This window comes from Cyprinus carpio, chromosome A14, assembly GCF_018340385.1.
Source record: "Cyprinus carpio isolate SPL01 chromosome A14, ASM1834038v1, whole genome shotgun sequence".
Taxonomy (NCBI): domain Eukaryota; kingdom Metazoa; phylum Chordata; class Actinopteri; order Cypriniformes; family Cyprinidae; genus Cyprinus; species Cyprinus carpio.
In genome coordinates, this window is record NC_056585.1 from 19,026,005 (window position 1) to 19,051,739 (window position 25,735).

Here is a 25,735-nt window from a genome sequence, read left to right on the forward strand (position 1 = left end):
AAAAAGGAGTTATATTATCCCACATAATGAATTTAAGAAAAATAAAAGACATTTAAATCAACCTTTTTGCAACCATTTTGCTGCACCTTTGGCTCAGAATGCATTTTGAAATTCACACTGCATTTTACTACAATTATCTCGTGGTAGCACAATGAAAATGCAATCTCAAGTGTCATACCCATAAGTCTAAATGCATTTAGGAAAAATGGCATTTAAATTATAATTTTGCTACAGTTTTTGCTTGGACATATTAAACATCGAATCAATTTGGAATAAACAACATTTTAATATGGCGTTAAATGTTTTTTAATTTACATATTGTGTAGGAAATGGCAAAGCGTAAATTAAAATTTATCTTTCATTTTGTAAAATATGTATGGAAAAATTTAAATTTAAATAAAGAAATTTGCCGTTTTACACATTGCATTGCCATTTTGCAAATTACAATTAAAAATCAAAATTAATACCCGCTACCATATTCAAACAAAACACAGGTGCATGGGATAACAAAAAAAAATAATAAAACACAACCAAAACAAAAACAAGACAAAATAAAGGCCAAAACACAATCCTAAACATTAAAAGTAAAAAAAGTAAATTTAACTTTAGTCAACTTATGGCCGAAAGCCAAGCGTGAACAGTGCCAGAGCCAACAGTAGCCCAGGGTCCTAATTATGAAAAGTAAAAGAATGATTAAGTTGAGTGCTGTTTAATGACTTTTAACACATTCATTTTGAAGACGCTGTGGGCGTACATTGGCTGACTGCAGATTTGAGTCCAAATTCACACACATCAAATCCATACCCATAAACCATTATCACTAAAAACAAACACCAAACACACACAAACACAAACATGCAAAAATATTCAGAATTATTCAAATACAGCACCCAACAAATACAGTATCAATCACCATGATATATACTCAAAATGGATGTCATGCTTGCATAAGCACATTCCCTGGGCTGTTTGCAAGACAGTATTAATTTGTTCTTTTTTTATTTGGTTGAATTATTAGGTGCCTATACAAATTTTTAGAACTCTATGGTCCAAGGCTGTTTCTTTAATATTCCTGGATAGTTCAATCCCAATGCCACTGGCCCCAAGAGTGAACCAGGGCTTTTTCACATTCAGTTCACACAAAAATAATCATTACTGCTTCAGTCAATAATGAGACAAGGACATGGCAGACAGAAACAGGACAAAAGGAGACGGTTCTCCGTATTAAAAGACGTGCACACAGTAATGGTGTGTTCAACTAGAGCTAAACAGGGTTAAAGCCATGAGAGAGCAAGAAAAATTTAAAGATTGACCGTTAAAAGAGAGTGTGTAGTATTTTGTATCAAAATACCAGAGTGCTACTGCAAACCTTCAGCACAGACAGAGCTCATGCCGGAAGCTGTACTCTGCCATTGGAGCAGAATGCCCACTGACGATTATTTTTTTACACCTAATACTAAATGTGTTTTAAAAATCACCAAAGAAATAACTGCAAAAACAAGACTTGGTTAAATTTCACCATAAAATAAAAAGAAAAAAAAAATGACTGGATGCAAGATTCTGATTAAGCCTATTTTGGGACCATTAAGATTTGCGAGCACTGCCTTTTGTCATTAATGTAACACATCCGGACATTTTACCTTTTTACTTTTCAGAACATTAGTAAGAACATTACTGTAATTGAATTGTGTATACATATTTCTAATCTTCCTTTAGTTTAGCTTAGTTTCTCATTTCAGTTTAGTTATAATATATCTTTCAGGGTTATAATAGCTATCTAAAACTAAAACCAAAAAAATGTTACTTGAAATAAAATAAACTTCAAAGATAAAAAAAAAAAAAAAAAATTTATTCCAGCCAGTTGTCAAGGCAATATTACTCATTTTTGCTTAGTTTCTCCCTTTATTTTTATCTTTTCCATAGATAAGAACAGTAATAAAATTTGCTTTTTTCTTTGTAATAAAATGAACCATTTCTTAGCATAATTTTTATATTTTAGGGTAAGATTTCCTGACTGTTGTATTTCCATTCCCTTTTTTAATAAAGTGTATATGGAACATCTGAGGTGGGTTTAAAGCTTTGTTGGTAAAAATTACTCACAGCAAACGGCCGTCAGAGTAGAGTGCTGCGAGCTCCCTTTGGCAGCTCAGGAATCGCAGACACAGCAGCGCAGCTCATAACACACCTGGATTTACAGGTGTCTGACTGTCACTGATGTCAGTTTACAAGCATACAAGCACTGGGGACACAAGAACGTCGAAAACAGCCTGTGACTAGTGGAGTGATGTGAGGAGATTAGAACCACCTGCAAACTCCCATCTCTCTCTTTACATTCTCTGCCCACTCTACGTTTTTTTCTTCGACAGCTGTAAAAACTGTCCAGCTCAACTAATAACAGATGACTTGGTCTGCTATGGTGGGTTTAATCCCCATACAGATGCTGGTGAGAGCCTAGACGGTGCAAATTGGGCATTGCTCTACACAAGAGAGACATTGAAGGACTATGAGAGACACACACTTCCCACGACAAAAGCAGAATTAATCAACTGAGTAGTGCAGACTTAAGGCAAAGACTGCCTATGATTAAATATGAATGTTTAAAGGCTCTGTGCTGTGCTGAGGGAACAAACAAACAGCAAATTTGTATTAAGATCCCTATCTCTGGTCTGTCATTCAGAAGTGATAACTATCAAGCATCCTTTCATGGATGAGAATTTGACAGCACTGACTGATAAAAGTGCACTTCCAACATCAAAAAAATCTGACTGTTCACCGAGCCGTTAAGCGCTAAAGATCCTCCACACTTCTGTGCCCTCCAAACACAGTTAATAAATAACTGCCCTTATAATTCATTTACTGTCGCTGCAAAAAGAGATAGGTTCATTTTCATTAATGAAATGCAGAGAAGTGGGGAGAGAATGAAAAAAAAGCAAACAAACAGATGATTATCTTTTCCAAGCAGAGCTTCTTCCTGTCTGTAATAGCTCACTGTGTCTCTTGTGTTGGAGAAAACTGTGCGAGCTTTCAAATGAAAATGAAGCTGGATATTCCACAGAGTATCAGTCAGTGTGGCAGAGTTTTGAAGATGCATAAAACAACCTGAGGCCATCAGCATTTTTCAAACTGTGAGGGTCAGCAAAAAAAACTCCCAGATTCTCTCGCCTCTTCCCTCCACAAAGCCAAAACCTTTAGACAGACCAATAGCATCTGTTTGTTATTAAGAGCACTCTGTCCTATCCAAGCCCACCTATTCAGAAAAAAACACACAAAAAAAAAAACAGATCTTCTGAGGCCTTGATTGCATGAATAAGATGAAGCTGCAAGACTTGAGAGAAAATTGCAAGCTCAATTTTGCCTTTTTCCTCAAACTTTGCTAATGCAAATGTATATTTCAGCACAGGAGAATACAAACAATGTGCTAAATTTACTTTGTGACAACATTAACATGAGAAATAGCAGGGATTAAAATGTCATTGTTGACTATACAGAATACAGGGTTCTGCATACATTGTTTACGGTAGCATGGATAATTCAGTAGATAAGATACTCATAATATTCATATGACTTATGCATACTTAGCCACAAGAGGAAATCTAAAGATATTTATACCATATATCAAAACTGCACTAAAGTTCAATGCCGCACGAACAAGAACCTTCACACACCAATTTGTCTAGCATCAACATCCACAAGAAAAATAAGCGCTATAGCTATTCAATTCATCCCTCTTGTGTGTAGCCCCTAACACTACATGCTGCAGTCTGAGAATTGTATTTTGACTTTGGCAAAAATATTTCATTTAAGTCAGAGCTGTATAGAGATGTCTTTGAAAGAGAAAACATGACAGCATTTCCATGTTTGGAGGAACGACAGATTCCAGCTCCAGAAGAAGTCCTTGAAACTCGAACAGAAACAGTGCATGATAATGAGCTTATCTAAATTCAGAGACCTATTCGTCTGGCTAATTATTATTTCATTGACGAAGCAAGACAACACCTTGCTTGTCCTCTTTCATCATCAGTGGTTTGCTAAAATGTCTGGGCAAATATTTGGGCAGTGTTATTATAACTGTTGTAAAAAAGACTGAATACTTGACACAAAAGTCAAAAAGAAACATCAACACCACCCACAAACTAAAATATTAATTTACTGACTTGCATTTAAAATGAACGATCAGCTCCTCCATCCATGAAGTGCAATAAACCCAGACCACTGTCCATAAAATAAAATCCAATTATCCACACAATAACATTACTTTCATATCATATCCTCATTTCATCAAATTCAAAGAGAACAGGCTCACAACTGCCAAACGCAGCGGGTTCAAGCTGTGGGCAAGCATATCAAGGACCCAAAAAGACTAACACTCAAAGCGATAAAAGCTCTCGATGTAATCAAGAGAATTAGCCACTCCCTGAACTCCTACAATCAAACAGACTTATGCTACAGACTTCAGAGCCATAACCATTAAATCAAGCATCCATTTGACATCAGCTGATCAAAACCATGGCCTAATACTTCCCGAACACAAGGTAAATTCATCATCTTAGCCAAAGCTAAGCGGTTTTAAACAAGCATCACAAAGAGAGGTCCACCTATAAACAATTACCTCATCCACTTCACATTTGAGCCCACGAATCCCATTGTTTTCCCTCTCTCATGCAGAAAATTATTTGTGGGTTGAGGAGTTGGACTGAATGAGCTGCAGGTTTAATTCACTGCCTTTCATTTCAAGAAGATTTTCCTCTCCCTGCTGGGGAACAAACAACCGCCATCCATCAAGGAGAATAAAACTTTCTAAACAGCTCTTCCTAAACAGTGGGCTTAAGACAGCCAAATGTTAATAACCAGCTGATGAAAAATTCATCAGCCCAGAATAACACAATTCACCCGAATACCAGCCAAGTACACTATAATTAAAGTGATGCCACTATGTTTTCATGAAAGACAAAAATCAAATAAAAAAATCAAACCAAACTAAAACCCTGCAACAAATAATAAATCAATTCCCTCTGACTGATAAATACAAAATCTTGTAAGAAGCAGAAATGGGTCATTATAACCAACAATTGGTCAATCAGGTTGATGATTACATTACATTACAAAGAGATACATCTAAAAAAAAAATAATACTTAGATTATTTTTGTTCTGATTTTGAATGATTTTCATCTTTAATGAATATTATATATTAATATATCATAATAAAATAATACATGTGATAATTAAATACAATAACTATATACAATAACTATACAACTACAACTTGTTAACCATCGTGACCCATTTATACACACTTACATATAGACACATATTTAAAAGATCAGGCCTCTTAGAAAAGCAGCAGCCTAATACGTGTAAATTAAGTGCTGAGTAACAGGAAGTGGAAGCTATAGGAACAGAACATACACACTTAGCCAATGCAGCACATTACTATGCAGCAAGTCGCTCCGTACAGTAGTGGCTGGGAATCACCCCTGTGAGGATTAAATTTAGTGAGCTGAGAGAAAGGGAAAGGTGGTGGTGAAATAAGAGAGTCCAGCGCTCTCTCCGTCCTGTTCTCTGCTTCTCTCTCTTTTTCCATCTTAGAGTGAATAGGCAGAGGACGCCTCGTTGATTTTTCTGCACGCCATCAGAAGCTCCACAAAATCTGGCAGAGGTCTGGGGGCCAGGCAGAAAAATAAAGCGAGGGATGAAAAACTCAAGAGTGGTCGAGTTCACGAGAAAGGGAGGGAGTGGAAGGGCCAGGCAGACAGACCGGAGAGCAGGGCATTCCTCTTCCCATCTGTAGGCCTGAAGGCAGGAAGCAGGGGCATGGGATATGGCTCATTACACCCAGCCTTCTCTTATCACTGCCACTCTCCACGTAGTCATACCCAAACACAGCTAGTAGGGCACTTCAATTCCCTCTCTCCCTCACATACACATACACACATTCCCTTTTCGCTGCCACAGATGCTGGGTCTCATAACACCACACATCATTATGCCATAATACAATTTAAGCAATCCATGCCTAAAGGACGTTTCCTTTTGAATGCATAGCAAATAACCGAGCCATTTCTTTATGTTCTTAAGAGACAGCGACAATTTTCAGATTCTATATCAGAGAGATCCACTGACATAAAGATTGGCCATTGTAACACATGCATTCACTTCCATTTGTGTTTTGAAGCACAAACATTACATAGGAAATTGCTCTGCGTCTCGTAACCTTTGTCATTTCAATAGCATATATTTTATTACACTGCAGTGCATACATAGTTTACCACAAAAGACATTTTACAGAAAGAACAACGGCTGCATTATCAGGCCTAGACATGACAGACAATCATCTTTCAGAAGCCATTATGATGATCAAGTCCATTATAATGACACAACATCTGGAACAAAGACCTCTAACAGCCAACAGCTGCCGGGTGGAATGACAGCAATTAGTGAGCCTTTGACAAAACACTAACCCTCGGCTGAAGTGGACAGTGTCATTTAAAGCTAGCTATCACAACTTTTGTCAATTAATTATTAATCAAATGAGTGAATAATTCTTGCTATTTGTAATATGACTCAAAGAGTCTATGAAATTAAGCCTGTTTAAGATAAAAAAAAATTACTGAAATGCTAACATTGGTTACACAATTCATATAATCCATAGAAATACATTACACTTTAAAGACCAGGACCATTAAGTACAACAACAGCTAGCTGAAGCCTTAATAAACACAGAAACAATGTACAAATGAGCTCAGACAGGACTTCACTCCAATGCAACTAACAGTCAGAAAAGCATCTGTGTGGTCAGACTGCCCAAAGTTAGAAGAAAGACGGTGGAAATTGGGCATCACCAGCTCGTATTGATTTGTAGAAGACTGGGAGAGACGCTAGTGACTAGGTCTACTAAAAAGCCTGAGGCAGACTTTGAAAGTATCATTGAACTCCTTAAGAGGACTATACAGGACGAGACTACATTAAAATTAAATATAACATTAAAAGAATATAATAACAAAACAACAAACCCAGCTCTTTATTGAATGCAACTGAATGTAATAATAAAAGAATGCAATGTATTCCTGTAAAATCAAATCAAAAAATTTAAAAGCAAAACTTGATTCTAACATCAACCCTCAAAATCATATCATCCTAAAAAAATCATCTCCAAAATATTTTTCTGCTTAATATTTTTGTGGGAACATTTTGGTCCTTTTTATCACAATTCTTTGATGAATAGAAAGCTCATTTATTTGCAATAGTAAAAATATTAAATTACAAAACACTGAAACAATTGTTAATCAAACGTTTCTTGAGCACCAAATAAACATTGAAATGATTTTTGAAGGTGCATGTGACACTGAAGACTGAAGCAACGGGCTGCTAAAAGTTCAGCTTTGATGAGACAGAAATAAATTACATTTCAAATATATTAAATAGAAAACAGTTGCAATTGAATCACTGAATCTGGGTTTCTGTGCACTATATTATGCACAACCTAATTAAGAAACTACATAAATGCATGTTAAAGAAAAGATGTAAGGAACTACTTTTTGTAAAAATCCATCTCCTAAAGCCTTCCTACAAAACATCTAGGACAATTAAACATGAATGGAAAAAAAAATGGAGACAGAAAAACATGGTCATTAACTGCATCTGTAGGTCTTTGGTTATCATTAATAAATATAATTACACCAAACAATGAAGTTCAATGTTGTAATGTCAGCAACAGACAAAGACCCAATATAAAAATAACAAACCTATAAAATAAAAAAAAATAAATAACATATAATGAAAAGGAAAATACAAAAACCTTAAAAAAAATAAACCCAGTTTTTATACCCTCACTTTACTTACTATATCTCTCTCTCTCTCTTCCAAGCAATTGCTTTTATTGGCAAAACGGGGGCATTTATTTTCTTACTCACACAATCAGTCACAGATGTGACATTCTGCTTTTATACCCTCACTTTACTTATGATATACAAAGGTTGACACCATTGGAAGTGTTTAGTTCTTTTAAAAATATATCAGCTGCTTTAAAGATTCTCCATATTTTTACATAAGCAATCTGAAGACATGCAAACCTGACAAACAAAAACAGAAACCCCAAAAATTCCAGGTTAAAAAAAAAAAAAAGCCTGGAAATACTAAAAAGAATGGCATTAGCATGCTAAATGTTGGGAATAGCTAAAAAAGAATCCAGATCATCTGTAGTCGACACTCCAACAGCCCTATTCCACAGAGACCGTGACAAAGAGTTTAAAAAAGCCCAGCTACTGTAATTGGTTTTAAAATGGTGGAATTCATTACCGTTGTGCTGCATGTTCAGAAATGCAAACAGGAAAGAAAAAAACAGTCACTGGAGGCTTGAACTGATCTGCTTAAATAAAAGCCATAGGGAGATGAAAGGCATAATTCAAACGACAATTTTAGCAGCCTTAGCTCATTTATAACAGAAAGTTGAATATGTTGTGAGTGTAATTGGCATATGATATCAGCTCTTTTTTCTACCATCCCCTTCTCTTTTGTTCTACTTGCAGGATATAGACTATGAAAATGGCCAGCATCCAAAAACAGAAGACGAAAAGTACACCTGAAGTCTTTCCAGAGTAAAAAGGCACCAGGTAAATCACACAGAGAAATTTTTGCATAAAGTTCAAAACAAAAACACGTGTAAAATGACAAATGTCAAATCAAAACAACCTCAAGTCAATTTACAGCAACATCCAAGTAACTAAAGTCACCTGTTCGTCTTCAAACACAGCATGGTAACAGCTCACCGGGATGCTCAATCTGTTTTATCCACCCATGCATCATGTGCATTAACCTGACAAACAGACTTTCGTGTTTTCATTTAAAATTTCTGTCTCATCTCACCACAAGTTGTCCATCTACAGATCTGATCTGTGTGAGGGAAAATCTGTATTCATATTTAGACTTTATATGTGTCCTTATTTGATTCAGGAGCATTTGGCAGAGCCAACCAAAGAAAGAAGCAATAGCATATGGCAAAGTTTAAAAATTAATGGGCAGCGTTAGACAGAGCACCTGAACCATGGAAAGGTGGAGGGGCAGCATATGTGGATGAGAGAGAGAAAGTAAGAAACACCTCTACCACTCTGACATTGACTGACGAGGGAGAAAAAAATAATCACAAAATACAGAGTAAGAGACAAGATGAGAAGAGACTTGCAAACAGTAAAGTAAGAATTTGCATGAACATGCGTTACTTCAAGAAGGGCTAGTTGAATGGAATTAGCTTGACAATGTGTTGTCAGCAGCATGTTTTATGACATGATGAGACCAGAGGCGCCAGTATAAATTATTCAGATGTGATTGCATAAGCAGGATGTCAATGTGGAGCGAGGCAGCTTGAGCCACCAAGCGTCCATCGCCGACACCAGGAGCTAGAAGGGGAAAAACAGAACTTTTCAACACCCAGAAAATACTTTTTGTGACATTGGAGATTAAAAAAAAAAGACTTTTTCGAGAATGTACATTGGAGATTAAAAAAAAAGTATTGATCTAGCCAAGGTCCATATGAATACTGTTGGTAGGTTTCAGTTACTTCCCCTCTTTAAAGATCAAACCTCTAACAAATGGCATTGTAGCCAGAAACTGTGCTGTGCAGGTCTGAGAGAAACCCATTAGGTCAATTCCATGGCAACAATGTGTCTTTTTTCTCCATCTCACACACACAAAAACTGCTTTGGAACTTCATTTTAAAGATACTGACTGCCATCTAGTGACCGTTGGGGTTTTCTCAAGGCATGCACTGCACCATCTTGGTTTCCTTCAACTTGTAGTCACTCTGGCAATAGACAGTTAATCATATGGATTTATACACGCGCATGTCAAGACACAACTGAAAATGTGCAAACAGCGTGTCTGCTATAAATACACTGAACAAAGCAAAAAGAAATAAACGACCGGGAAAAGCTGACATTTAGGGAACAAAATCAAGAACAAATAAAACTAAAACTCAGCCATTTTGAAGGGTTTATTTCTCCACAGCCCCCTTGAGAAAAAGTGCAAGGCAGACTAAACAGTTTGTGACCCATCCTTGATCAAACCACAAATCGTTAGGCTTGGCCATTTGGGGAAGTGCTTAAAGTGTGTTTGATGAGCAGATAATGACGGCTCACTGCTGAGCGTCCAAGGATGACGACCATAAAATGTGCAGCCACAAGACAAGCGCCACACCTTATTAGTGCTGTGATTTGCAGACGGGCTACAGGGAGTCTCGGAAGGAGACTACGGGATTTTAAGCAAGGGAAAACTGTACTGATGGAATCAACCAGGTACAATGACACTAGTTCAGCATCTCTTTGACTCCTACCCAATAAGCTAACAAGATAGCTTTTGATTAGTTCAAGGCTGGAATAAATACAGAGATATAAAACTAAGAGAAAAGTCGTGAGCAGTCAAAACAAATTGTTCTCCAAGCACAGTTCCCGAGCTGTCTTCGCTTACCATTAAATGTGGCCATACTATGTTCATGCCATGGCTTTATGGTTCAAAAGAAATTATTTAGCTGACCACCCTAATTGTAAGAAAAGAGCTGTCCAGAAATCGTGCAGCATGTGCCAGACCTAAGCGCCCCAAAGTTAACAAAACAAACCACAAAAATAAAAACATACACCACTCACCCTACAAAAATTAAACAAAAAAAGAAAAGCAGGGCTCGTACAGCTAAAGTGATGACACTGATGTCTTCGGTAAGGCCGTGGTAAAAATATGCTATGCGCTATAAATACATCACACCTCAGCCTTGAAAAGGGCAAGAACGTGAGAAAACGGTGTTGAAAGGTGGTCAAGGAGAGTGACGGGACAAGCCATAAACACATCCCAATACCTCAAAAAGATCCAGGAACATAAAGAACAAAACTAACAACAACATATGTGAACAAAACGAAAAAAAATAAAAAAATCCAGGCCAGGGTTCCTCAATTAGTTTTCACCAAGGGCCGAATTCTGCCAACAATACCAAGCCAAAGGCCACTGACCTATAGATGTATATATATATATATATATTAGGTATATATATACCGATGTACCGGTATTGACGATAACCGTGATATTCAAAGCAACAATTATCGATATCGTGTTAATTTAGCGTGTGACGATATACCGCAATATTTAAAATGAACAGTTCTCTTATGATAACTCCACATGTAAATACTCCAGCGCCAGTACCTGGTTGAGCTCCCAGGTGGCAGTATTGTGCCTTAACGCTGACACTGTCACACAAGAAGACGACGCAGCGCTCGCAGCTACTCAGAGGAGAGCCGTGTTCAGCAGAGTAAGTAGACATTATTTTACTAGTCATAGAATGGGAAACGTTATATTAACCTCTTAACAGCGGTTTTCTGTGTTCATATATTTAAGTAAAGAGTGATTATTTTAATAAGTACTGCGTTTTCTTTACTCGTCTTATTTTTGTATTTGCAATCAATATGGACTGTGCGTAGTAACACTTTATTTCTTTGTTCAAATCAATTAACAGTTACACGATTAAAACTGATCTTGAAAAACTGAGAAATTAAGTTGGTTGCAGTGACATACAAATAAACATCTGCGGTTCATTAGTTAACATTAGTTAATTACATTAGTTAACATATAAATAACATAAATAATAATGAACAATATTTCCAAGGCATTTATTAACCTTAGTTCATGTTAATTTCAACATTTACGGAGAAAGCCAGAGTCTTGTGCCCTGCGTTTATCAGTATCATTATGTTTGTTGGGTAAAAAAGAAAAACTCAATTAACAAAGTAAAAATAATTTGACTAATATCTTTTTCCCCTCAAGGTTTCTATAGATATCATGATATGTGGATATCGTGAATTCTTATGGCCATAATAACCGTGATATGAAAAATATTGTGACAGCCCTAATATATATATATATATATATATATTATTATTATTATTACAATTATTATATTATTATTTCTTTTGTTAAAATAATCAAAAGATGGCCACACAATAAATATTCAGATTTTTTCCCCCAGTAGTCTGTTTTATTCAAACAGTAATTAACATTTTTGCATTTAAAAAAAGAAGAACTTTGCCTGTTGAATATTAAAAACAAATGAACAAACAAAAAATCTGGATCTCCATGTCTTCCATGCAAATTAACTGTTCCGGCTCATCTCCAGACTGGATCTCTTTTCTCCACTTTCCCTAATTGCAGATTCAATTATTAGATCTGTCAGCATTAATATTTTCATACTTAGATTTTTGGGGGGATCAAACTGTAACACGTCCCAAACAGACGTGATGCGATAAAAAGTATCTTTTCCATGTAGTTTTTGTCCTAACCACCCATGACAGCGACACAAGATTCTATTTTATTTTTTGTTGTTGTTGTTTTGTGACGTCGCAGCCGGAACAACATACAAAATATTACAGTGATAATCTCAGGTTAATGATTATGTGCTTTATTCAATATTAAAAGTGTCTAATGTGAGTTTCAATATTATTTTGCGTGATCTATATAGCCATAGTGAAAGCACAAATAGATATTTTACCTAATATCTTGAAAATAAATTAGGCACAAGTAAACTTACGTTAAAACTGTGAACTCACTGCGAACCAACATCCATAACAAAGATCAATCAATCAATCAAACTTTATCTATAAAGCAATTTAAAATGACCGAAGTAGACCAAAGTGCTGTACAAAAGAATATATACAAAATACAACACAACAACACAAAGTACAATGTGAAATAAATTAAGAACAAAACCTATGAAACACAACCAAACTATAAAAACAATAAAATAAACAAAATGTCAATTCCTGGTGTTAAAGGCCAAAGAAAAAAGATGGGTTTTTAAAAGAGATTTAAAATGAGTGATCGAAGTGGCCTGCTTTATCGGCTGAGGCAGATCATTCCACACTTTTGGAGCTGCCACAGCAAAGGCGCAGTCCCCTCTGAGTTTAAGATTTGTTTTGGGCACATGTAGGAGCAGTTGATCAGCTGACCTAAGAGAATGAGTGGGTGTGTGAAGATGTGAAGAGATGTAAAGTGGGATAAAACCATTTAGTGATTTAAAAACAGATAAAACAATTTAAAAATGAATCCTGAACTGTGCAGGCAGCCAGTGAAGCGAGGCTAAAATGGGGGGAATGTGCTAATATTTAAACGTTCCTGTTAAAAGACGTGCTGCCGCGTTTTGTACCATTTGGAGATGAGCTAAAGAAGACCCACTAACCCCCACATACAGTGCATTACAGTAATCCAGCCCGCTAGTGATAAAGGCATGGATTACTGTCTCAAATTGTTGTCTTTGTAAAAAAAAAAAAGGCTTTATTTTGGCCAGCTGCCAAAATAAAAACTTGTTTTAACTACTGCTCTAATCTGACTGTCGAGCTTAAGCTCAGCGTCGATTTTAACCCCTAAGTTAGTTTTAACTGGCTTAGTATACTGGGCCATAGCACCTAACTCAACAGAACGGGTCCCAGTAGTACCACCAAAAATCATCACTTCTATTTTATTCGCATTAAAACTTAAAAAATTAGTAGCCATCCAGGCTTTTACATCATCAAGACACTCCATTAACAGTCTGACAGATGATATTACTCACTCACTCTCTCAAAACTGTTCAGTCCATTCACATTTGAATCATCTATTTTCAGTGTCCACGTTTCTTAACTTCACACTTGCCATGTTTTTGCTGTTACATCGTATATCTACACTGGATGTGACAAAGCACTGCAAATCATTTGAACGTTGTGTCACCACATCATAAATAGAACGAGACAGCAGTTTTCTGTCGGGGATTTGTCGCGCCGTGCAGCATCCAGTGTAGACAGCATCACTAATTATAATAAGTTCTATTGTATTTTGTTGCGTCGCACCGCAACACACTGCTCGCGTCCGGTGTAGACACGCTGTAAGTTAATGTCGCGTTTGAATTTTCATGCAACATTATTTGAAATTAGTGCGGGCCAAACATTTTTCTCCGGCCCGCGAGCTGCCTATTAAGGAACCCTGATCTAGGTGGACGGAGGGTGATCCGATTGACCACTGGAAGGAAAAAAAGAGAGACAGTCAAGACAGTCAAGGCAGGACAAGGGAATATATTGTACTAGAGTCGCAAAGACAAACACCAAATGGGCTCATCTCATCTTGTACAATCAAGCACACACACGCCTACAAACAAACAGGACCCATCTCTTTTCCCTTTAATACGAGAACACCATGTCCACTCCTGGCTCCCTTTCATCTTCTCTTCATCATAATGAGATCCCGCTCCCCTCTTTTGAAGGCAGGAGCGCTGATTGTTTGTTTCCAATTGAAAGGAAGGCCACGTGGCATAATGCAGCAGTCAGTCAGCAGGCAATGAGACCTTCTCTGTCACCGGTGGGAGCTGGTATTGACATACACCGCCAGTCTATCATGTTGCAATTCTTTACACACTTTCAAGACCGCGTGTCCTATATGACAAGACATTTGTCCTTCTGGTGTATATGCATTCCCTGCCATGACTTACAAAAGACTTCTGAGAGCTGATATTTAACATACGAAGAGAGAAAGCATGTCAAAATGTCCGACTGATGTTGGAAGTGCATTTATTAGTGTCTGCTATCATGAAGAGTAGCTTAAAAGCAAAACAAAACAAAATTGTAGGCCTGCTTTATAATATGGTTTGATAAAATAAATGCTACAGTACCTTTAAGTCCTGCCGTTTCCAATATGAAATCAACAAATCCAGACAGGGTCGGTGAAATACAAACAATTCCAGTCTCAGAAAGGACTGGAAATAGAATTAAAGGTAAATCAATCGTATCATATTTGACATTTGTATATTAGCACTTGACCAAATGGCATTAAAATTGTATGCGAGGTTGTGGTTGCACCAAGCACCAACTGAAGCATCAGTCGAGACCCCACAGGAGATGAGGTTAGGTGTTGCGATGAATATTACGCTAGTGTCAATCCGAATTCAACCCCAAGAAACTTCAATATGCCTGAGCTTGGAGATGCAAATAAACCTGAAATTCATGGGTCTCAGAGTTGATCCCTGGGATACAGCAACAGGATAAAACTCAGATTCCTAGATGCAGAGTCTGAGTAGCTTCTGTGGTGAAACCGAACAAAAATGGGCAGAAATTAAAGACCTTCATATAGCGTGAGATGGTCTAGTATTACAATATGGCTCAGCCTTATAGGTCAATTACTAACACCTCCGCTGCTATTCCATTAACTTGCATTAAAGGAATTTTAAAGTTAAGCTGTCTCGACAGCATTTATGACGTCAATTACTGCAAAAAATAATTTTGTCTCCTATCTCAATTCTTACTGCAAATTAATTTCTATACGCACATTATTGGTGGTGTTCGCTAAATTAAGAAAAACTATTATACTGCTAAGTATTAAACTTCATAACTCGTCCCCCAACGTTAGTGCTGCAGGCATTAATGATACCTCAAAATCACATAGCTTGTTGGGGAGAGGTGTGCAATTACTTTTCTAAGAAATCAGACTTACAAACTTCACCTAGAGGATGATAAAATTGTTAAGGAAAAAACTTACACAAAAGGACAGACAAGCTATATCTACAAATCAGAATATCACTGAGTCTTAGACTCTTCAACCACAAGGGCTTTATTAAAAAAAAAAACACATTACCAACCAGAACACACTAACAAACACATAAAAAACTATTAACAACTACTCATAAAACACAAACAAACACACAGCAAAAACACAAAAAAAACCCAAAGCAATTATTTATTTTACAATGACTATTCTCACTTTCTTGAAAAATAACATAAAACTACAAAAATATTACTTTAAATAGCCAACATTGCTTCAATAGCAGATGATAAATGCAATATATAAATAATATAAATAAAATAAAATATAAATATTAGACGCAACTAAAATTAGAAATGTGGCACTTACCAAAAGTTTAAACTAAAGTACTAAAAATAAACTAAATAGAAATATACAAATGACAATAAAATGACCAATAAAAAGAGAAAAGCACATAAACTAAAATTAAAATATCTGCTGTTAAATAAAATGCACCATCAGTGTCCTTGTGCTTACTTGACACTTACTGACACATTTTTTGAAAAATAAAAATAAATAAAAATCCCCTTAGACAAAACCATCACATTGAACATATATTCTTTCAGCACAGTTCCTTCATCCTAATTAAAATGTATCTGTAAAAATGATGAACAGGATCCAAAGGGGTTATTGGATTAATTTTTTCCATAGGGCACACGTCCTTGGTGCTTTAAAAGACTTCCTATCAAATCAGTTCAGCCTCCAATACACAATCATCATTAAATGGCAAAACTGAAACAAAGAGACTTTCAGACTGAGGCACAGTAGGTGGGTATGGGCTGTCCTTGATTTTATTCAAACTTAGAATAGTTAAAAAGGGCCCTCTCCATAGATCCTGGCTAGTGCCAGCGAGAAGCAGAGCGAGTGAAAGAGGACGCAGTGCACCCTCACTGCAGGAAAGCCTTTAAACAGGTGCTTACAATCACTCCGTACAGCCGTGGTATGATGAGCCTTAGAACAGGAGTATACTGGGTATAAAGTCTACACATGAAACAAGTGGTGCCCACACACAAATGCCATGGTTATTCACTTGCTTAGGAATACAAATTCTGTGGACTATACAGAAGCAAAGGGGAGACAAGAAACCGAGGAAGGAGAGGCGATGGGAGAGAGGTCAGTCTAAAAGAGAACTGTACTGCATCAAAAAACAAAAAACACAGAAATCATGTGTAGGATACTCAGCGTTACCCATAATGCAGCACACAGCAAAGACAATAAAAAAAAAAAAATTAAGTTACTTTTATTGTAAACAATATTTCCATTTCAACATACTTTCTCACTAACAGGACCCCAAATTGTAAACTCAGGACTTAATAAAAATTCAGAGTTTTCCCACTTGTATTGTAACTTGTACTTGTAACTTGTCGTGGCGTTCATTAGCGTTTAAAGGAATAACTCACAAATATGACCATTCTGACAAGACTTGAACACACCGGCAATTTAAACTAGCATCATATCAGACTGTTTAAAAATCATGGATACTAACGGCCAACATTGTTTTGTGTAAAATAAAAAATAAATCATCATAACAACACTTGTAATGGAAACCAATAACCAAATGTCATCTTTCTTCGCCAAGGTTTTGCTCATTTTCACATATGCTTTTCAAGGCCCACTGGTTCCAAAGAGAGTATTTAAGTACTCTCTTAAGTACTTAACACACTTTAACATGATGGTAAGATCCATGCCATTTCACCCGATAAAGGGCCAAGTCTTTGTCCCATGTGAAAAGAAGCAAAATCATTTCTAAAATACAAGCTTTGTCCATTATTCTCTCGCCGACAATACCAGGGATTCTCGGAGAGCAGCTGAACTCTAACAGCCCTAGCAGACTCCAGTCCCTGAGGTCTCAGCGAATCCTCTCTCTCTCTGCCCATAAAGTGTCCCCAAGTTTCCGTGGAAACAGGCAGTCTTTCCTAACTGCTGGGCTGACTGTGTGATTATTGATCTCCTCCTGAGGTCTGGAGAGGCTTTGCAGGTCAAGTCATGTGACCTTAACAGGTAACGGTGGACCAGTCTTCAGGGCCAATCACTGATTGGGTTTTGTGTGTTGGTTGTGCTTTATTTAAGCACAGGGAGCCGCAGTCTTCCATTCCCTCGCATAGGGGTTCATCAGTTTCACACAGATAAAACGTGGGCATTTTGACACACAATCTATCATCCTTAGCCTGACAATCAAAGCACCAACATCCCTGATCAATCGGACACTGCAGAGGGGCGGCAGGTACGCCTACAACCCCTTGAGTTACCATCATCACCACCATCAAGCTGCGCTAATATAAAACTGCTGAAGCGCATGTGACTCAGCAGCATGCGGACACGCTGACCAGCGAATTTGAGCCCTGTGAGAGCGTGCTGAAGAGATTTCATCCCTGAGGGAGATGTGGCTCAGGCAGGTCAGTCTGCCTCCAAACCACACTGACAGCGTGGAAATAGCAATCTACCCAGCGAGAGGGCGTCATCTTGGCCCCACTGAATGTGGTTTCCACAATAAAGCCCAATAAAGGTGGGATATTGGGAAAAAGAGAAACAGAAACAAGGAGAATGAAAGAGCTGACAGCTTCCCTGCAAGCCCTCACACTCTCCCATCTGTAGGAAGCGCATGCAAAAGTCAGATAAAATGGCAGGAAGTACAGGAACCTCTGAACTGTGAGAAACTTCTAAATGAGAGGACTTGTTTGTGGTGCACGCTGTCAGACAGTTCTTCGATAAAGACAATCCCAGAGTAACCTACCTGCTCTATCCTAAGAAGTGATGCAACATTCAAAACATACTTCCATGCTCATCAGCATCAAGCATGTTTTACTGCTGACAGTTTATAGAAAAATCACTCGACGCACAATTCTATGCCAAGCGGCATGACAGCATTGATCGAACGGGCCATTTCGCTACAAATAAATGAGTCTGTTGCAGCAGCTTATTGCTGTATTGTAAATAACAATATTTACCTGTGCTACCTTATCTCCAAGCTTCCTCACGTACATCTACAGGCCTTTCTCATAGCTTCGGCAACACAATAAAACAGCATTTTAAATGACAAGTGACACTTGCGAAGGCAATAACGGAGCCCCTCTAAATAAATGAAAATAAAACAAATAACAAGCAGCCTCATATGGGCTATGGGACCGCACTACATGAGAAATAGTAGAAGCCAGTCTGCAATTACAGCATCACGGAGCTGTGAAATGAGGAAACATTGCCATCGCCCAGACAGTATATATTTATAAAGATTATTACCATCATTTATGGAGAAAGTGGGGGACAAGGGACGAAAGTAAGTGACAATAACAACATGAGCAGCTATGAACATTTCAGAAACAATAGTGACATGCTGTAATGTGACTACGACAAAGACATGGCTTTGCAAATGGGTTGTGCCGAACGTCCCACTGCAAAATGGAACGTATTTATAGGATGGGGGTGGGGGTGCACTCAATATCTTTTCCGCTGTTCAATCAACATGGAACGTGTGTGTGTGGGAAAATCTAATTAAGTGATACATTCTCAGAACGCTGTCTGGGGGGGAAGAATGAACACAATGAAACACCATTTAGATACAGAACATTAGAATAAACAGATTAGATCACAGATTATGATTATTTGCCTAAAAACTATTGCTCATCCCTGGCGTTACAATATTTAAATGCTAATATCTGTTAGGAAGTGATCCATTTCAAAGAAAAACTGCTTAAACTAACAAAAAAGGTCCTAGTTTATTCTTGGAGAACACAATTGAGAAATCACTCATTTCTAAATGTGTAATTTACATGCAGGGATTGGGAGAAAAAAAACGTGAACTTTTTCAAATTATAGCCTATAAACTACACTAATGCTGAAAATAAAACAGAAATCGAAAACCATAGAAATTACTTTCCTAGATATTTCCAAAAAAACAAAAAAAAAAGAAGAAGAGAGAGAAAAATACAGCAAAGACACAGACATTGCACAACAACAAATCAAAAGCGAATAAATAATTTTGCTACTTACCGCAACTTTGCTCCCAGTTATCTGCATGCAGCGGTCAGCAGAGGGTAGTTAATGTACAAAAAGACACAAACAGCACAATCATTAGTAGGCCACAATCTCTCTGGTACTATGCAGCTGAAGTATTAGAGCTTACACTTAATGACTGGCACACTGGCCCTCTCTGCTACGCTGCCTACTCATCTGAGAATTACACAGAACTTAACAAATTGGAGAGAGAGGGTTCAGACGAACACTAAAGACAATGTCTGCCATTTTGAAGACTGCTTGGAACGTGATGAATTGATCTCTGATCGAGTTTTTTAAAAAAAAGTGGCTCTCTGGTCACTCATTGGTTTTACATAATGACTGCAGAGAAATAAAAAAGACGTATGATGATTGATGCAGAAATGTAATTTTTAAAGAATATAAAATAATGCCCCACCTAAAAAATCGATTGTTTCCAAACCGCTAACCATTGATTCATGACAATCTAGCAGTTTCTATATTAAAGGCATCTTTGACAGGCAATACAAATATCCAGAGGGGATCATCCCTCAAATGAAATTTTGTAAGAATCTAGAAGATTTTTTACAAAATTAACCCAAATGTGTTATTTTATTCATGAGCAGATGGTCTCCTAAAATGCCTCCATAGACCAAAAATCAATCAAATGTCACTGGCACTTTCTATCAAGTGTCAAATTATACATCATAGCTCAGAGTTCGACAAAGTCAGCATGTTTCTTTTTGACCATGCCATATGACAATTGCTAGGCTGAATATCTAGATTTTTTTTTTCTTCTGAGAGCAGACAACTGAAACTAATGTAAAACCAGATTCAACTAGAATTATTCTCACTTCTTCAGTAATACAAAACCGAAGGCAGTAGTTTCTAAATCTGATCTGTTCTTTTTTGTTTTTAACAAACTCCCACGACCACATTTTTAAAATCAAGGTTTATGACTATAATGCTGTCAATTTTAACAGTGTAACCTCTTGATCAATAAAGTGCTACTTTTGAGTCGAATTTTCCATATCCCAAGTAAATATGCTTAAACGAATTGTAAAGGGTTTGTGTCTTGACCTTAAACAAGAAGTCACCTGTTTTTGCAATCACCAGACGTGCTGGACGGCTGCCAAATATTGTTAGCACCATGCCGTGTTTGGCTGGGTTTGATGAATGTTGTATTTTTACTGCAGCCTGATCAAAAGAGCAGACATTATCTTGAAACCACATAAAGAACTGTCAGGGAGGAGCCTGAGGGGAAAAGCTGCTGCTAACATCAATTTACACAAATTTCACAAAATAACACCTCATTGTCACTTTACTGTGGTATTAATGCTGTCAATTCCTGAGGAGCATAGAGAGTGGAAAAAAAAAAACAGATGATGGTAATTGTTGCAATGCAGAATTAGGCAGTCATGTAATATGCTAATTATGAAGAAGCTCTATTATGAAGTAGCTCCTGTAAACAAACTTCTGAAGAATGTCATCTTATCAAGAGATGGGTATTTATATCCTCATTCCAGCTCTTCTCATGACCATCAAATGCTCCATGATGCAAATCTATTCATTTAGTTATTTATTTATTAGCTCCTGTATCCTAGACAGGATCAGTTCATCGCTCAAAAACTGTCATAAACGATTACTAGAACTTGTGCTGTAATTAAGTTTCCCAGTCAAAATAATAACACAACAATCACAACTAAGACTTCTTTTCCATCCCACTAACCTGGCTAAGACTTCTTTTCCTTCCCCCTCAAAGACCCTGCCCACCCCAGACACATTCTGTTCCTTACATGAATCATTTCATTTAAGAGCGAAACAGTTAAGCAAAGTCAAAGCTTTTCATGACACTGACAGAGCGAGAGGGAAATGACTGTGTTAGTTGCAAGCATGCTTTGGCACTCGTGAGGACAATGACAGACCTGTCAGAGACTGAAAAAGAGAGAAAGCATTTCATGAAATGCTAACGGTCAAGGACGTCCGCAGAGCATCAAGGCAACATTGGTTTTCACTGCATGTGGCTTACAGTTATGCTAAGGTTAAATACTCCCTGGAAAACTATTTATTTAGCATTTTAAAAAACAAGATGGGTAAACACTTACAAATATGATAAATACCTTTAAATAATAATAATAATAATAATAATAATAATAATAACAACAGATATTTACTTATTCCACAAAACAAAATGATATTTTTAACAGATTATTATTTAAAAGAAACAAACCCTTAATACACAATATCACATGAAACCTTCACAAGCAAAAAACAACTACAAATTATCACAAAAAAATTTGTTAATTATTTAAATATTTATATAGTATGCATTTGAGTATTTAAATGCAAAGGCACTTTGCCTTAAAAAGACATTATAGTTTGTGGTGGCAGTCATTTAAAAGTCTCCTACTGAGACCCCCTGGAAAGTGTGGTGAGGGCTCTTAGTTTTGCATGCTGAAGGATTCAAGTGGCTGCCTCTAAGACAAAAAAAAAAGCCATGCAAAGGATTTAATGATAATGATAATAATAAACATGCATATTATATTTTACTTTTCTTTGGCAAATAGCTATTCAAAAATATTCAGTGTGAACAAACAAAAAAGGTGATCACATAATATAATGAAAGCATGCACAAATGTGTTGCAAGGAAAGAGGTGTTGGCTGTAAATAATAATAATAAGGAGCTGTGAACCATGGGAGCTGCAAGTTTCTGTCAAACAAGCAATAATATCTGAGCTATCAAAGAGGACAGTCATCGCTGGTGTGAAACTTCTCTATTCTTCTGTCCTTCTTTTATTTCATCACTCTGCCCTCCTGCCAGGCAGGAGCTGTGGGAGTCTGCCGCACACAGACAGGCAGGAAGGCAGGCTGCGACAGGAGTGGATCGGATGGGTTTGTTTTCCCACTAATATTTGCTCTGTAAAGCTGTGTGCTGAAACACAATCTACTGTAGGCAGATCGGCACACTCGGGGAGATAGCAGCAGATTAAGTGGGATGGATGGACTCTGCTCTGCCTTCTTTTATTTAGACGGGTTTGGGTTATTAATGCGGAGGTGTGCAGAGGCCGTCTCCGTGCTGTCTGCTCTTGGCCCCTCTCACCCCTGCTAAATTACACCTGCAGCGGCTCAAGCGGAGACCACGGGCCTCCTCAACCGCCAGACCACCACTTAATTACTCCCACTCGCCAACCAAAGAGAGGACACTGACCCAGTGCAGTCAGAGACAGACAGCACAGGAGCGGCTTTCTCTGGACGTGTGTCAGTGTGCGCGTGTAAGCATTAGTCCGTGCAACTCGAAAACATCCTTGGTAGCTACTCGACATACAAAGAAAGTGCATTCGCACAATGATTCTGAGATGGATCTCTGGAATGTTAACAGAATGTGAAGGTTTTAGTTACAGTAGTCAAGTGAAAAAACACTTGCAGAAAAAAGATCTTGCCATCTCATGCTTCTGAGAGCTGTGAAATTTTAAAACATTATTAAAGTCAACATGGAATCCAAATCAACTTATTTATTTTCTCAATACATATTCTGCATAATTTAAGTACACTAAATTCTGAAAAAATTAATAACATTTGTCTTATTTTAGCAAAATAACCAAAGTAATTTTATCTAATGTCCAATATTTTTCTGCGCTTTCTGAATAACATTTTTAGCAACAGAATGGCAAATTATGGCCAAATTATGGCCCCCACCCCACTAAAAAAAAATACAGTTTTACAATATAATTGTATTTGGATGACTATGGGAACCCTGAATTACATTTCTCAAATTTAATTCTTAACATCACCAATTTTTCAATCTCTCCCCTCCAACCAGTTTTTATGATTCAAAAACAATTCAAATGGATAGAGGCAATCCTACAGCTTTTTCTTTTCTATTTCACTCAGAAAAATGTCACACTGCAGAAGTAAATGGATACATATTCCGTTTCATGTTGATTTCAAATGTTCGTCATCAAAAAGAGCCATAACCGCTCTTTGACCAATAAATATAGACAAGGGCTCTTTTTAAATAATCAGAGAAGATTTAAATACATTAAACGCGCCATATTTTAAAACAGTAATATAATTTGAAAAAAGGCTAAATATTTGCGCCACTCCCACAAAATCGGCAGTATGCAGATAGCTTGGTTAGTAGCTTGAGCTGAATGTTTAAAAGAGGAGGAGGAGGAGATCTCTGGGTGCTACAGTTGAGCATTACAGGGAAAAGTGTGTTGTGCCTGTGGTAAACATCTCTTATCACATAAAAGCACATCTCTTCCGTAGAATGCAGAGCACACGTTCCAAACCTCCTCCTTGCTTGTCAGAGCGCTGTGCACAGCTTCCACAGTGACATGCACAGTGATGGTGAGTGCCTTTGGTGGTGCTGAGGGGGCTACAGGGGTGCAGAGAGACAGCAACCCCCTCCCCACTTCCCGCTTTGAGACTACAATACTAATATGCGAATCATATTTCACAACACATGCCAGGCTCGCAGGGCTGACAATGAGCCTGCTGCAGAATTCAATCATCTCTGATTATCATCATTATTAATAATGCTGATTAATTATCATAGCCAGGAGGAAAGCTAATGAAAACGGATGCTGAAGGCCAGCCAGAGGAGCCAGCAGTGGAGTGGGTGAAGGGGATTGTGGGGTTTACATGGAGTCTAACCTCGGCAGGACCTACTTCATAAAGGGAATGAAGAGAAATCGCCCCAAAAGCCTTGGATTACCCCGAGAGGCGGTGGCGTTCTAGCCTTTATTCATCTACGGTGATGAAAGAGCCATGTTTCAGCTTACCGAGCAGAGACAGTGATGCGTACCAAATTCTAATGAAAACTTGATCCCCGGCAAAAATAATAAAATAAATAAATAAGAATAAATAATAAAAAGGAGGCAGCAATCAAAGATTTGGAAAAAAAAAATAATAAAAAAAAAAAAGCAAAAAAAATAAAAATAAATAAGAATAAATAATAAAAAAAAAGAGCTAAAGGAGGCAGCAATCAAAGATTTGGGGCTTTAGCAAGAGAGGCAGAAAGCAGATCAGGTTAAGCTCATTATTCCATAGTGTCTCGTCATGTGGTTCATCCCACTCTCTCCTATGTCTGATTCTCTCTTTCTAAAACCGGCAACCCTGTGTTTTGTGGTGCACTTACAGATTTGGCTGTTGCAGAAATGTACTGGACAACCATCTCTCGTTTAGTGCTCAGGTCTTTCCCTCTCAGGGGGGCCTTGCGCTCTTCATTCAGGTTCATGTCCTCCTGTAGATGCAAAAAAAATGTGTTAAATATATATTATAATAAATATAACAATTTAATTTAAAATATTTGAACATTTTTGATTTTTTGAAAATAAACTGAAAATTGTTCTCTGCACATTCATGACCACAGTAAGGACACTGTCCTATAGAGCCAAGGTTAGATCAAGTAATGAATCATTGATAAAGGTTTATCAATTCCATGACAAGTCAAGGAGATGTTGTATGTGCACAAAGAGTCTTTCTCCAGAGATACACCCAGGCTGTATTTCTATGGAGCCATGCTGCCCTCTAGTGAAGAGAAAAGGGACTGTGTGTCCTATGCTTTCAAAGGAGACCAAAAAAAAAACACTTTTGAAAACTGTTACGCTGTGTGTTTGCTACATGTGGCTAACAGCACATCCACTGAATTGGTGATAAAGTGAAGGACATCTTTTCAGAGATGAACATTTCAATAGTTTTACATCAAGCCACTATCTCTCTCCTCTCCCCTCATGTAAAACAAGGCCTTTAATGAATCAGTGTGCCCTGTTGATGTGGTATCTTAATTTGCTCCTTAATCCAGTTCCCGCTCTCCAGTATGATTTACCCATCATAATTAATTATGTCCTCAAAGCTTGGAATTATTAAATCAAAGGCCAGGGCTGGCATAATTGATTCCTTTTATGGAAGCAGCCAGATCCACTGATGCAAAGGTATAAATAAGTGCCTTTTTCCTCTTCAGCTACAATTTGAGAATGGTTGCTTCATACTCCAACTTGAAACACTATTAATCTCAGTGCCAAGGAAACTTCATAAAGTCATCCAGAGGAACAATAAAACTACCAATACAGACCATTAAAAATAAGAGAATATGGTGTGTCTGATCTCCCAAGGGCACAGAGGAGAAGTGCCAGGAAAAAGGGAATCAGTAGATCTATCTCTCACTTTAAATTGTTGTGGAGAGTGGCCA

The 25,735-nt window shown here is 37.5% G+C and overlaps 1 protein-coding gene across 1 annotated transcript in view; it reads right to left on the reverse strand.

Annotated features, from left to right (window-relative positions):
* The window catches only part of diaph2 (diaphanous-related formin 2), a 379,799-nt gene that overhangs the window by 332,009 nt on the left and 22,055 nt on the right, over positions 1-25,735 (reverse strand). The window contains exon 5 of the mRNA XM_042770138.1: positions 24,683-24,787. Within this exon, the coding sequence (XP_042626072.1) occupies positions 24,683-24,787 (105 nt within the window). The remainder of the gene's footprint in view (positions 1-24,682; positions 24,788-25,735) is intronic.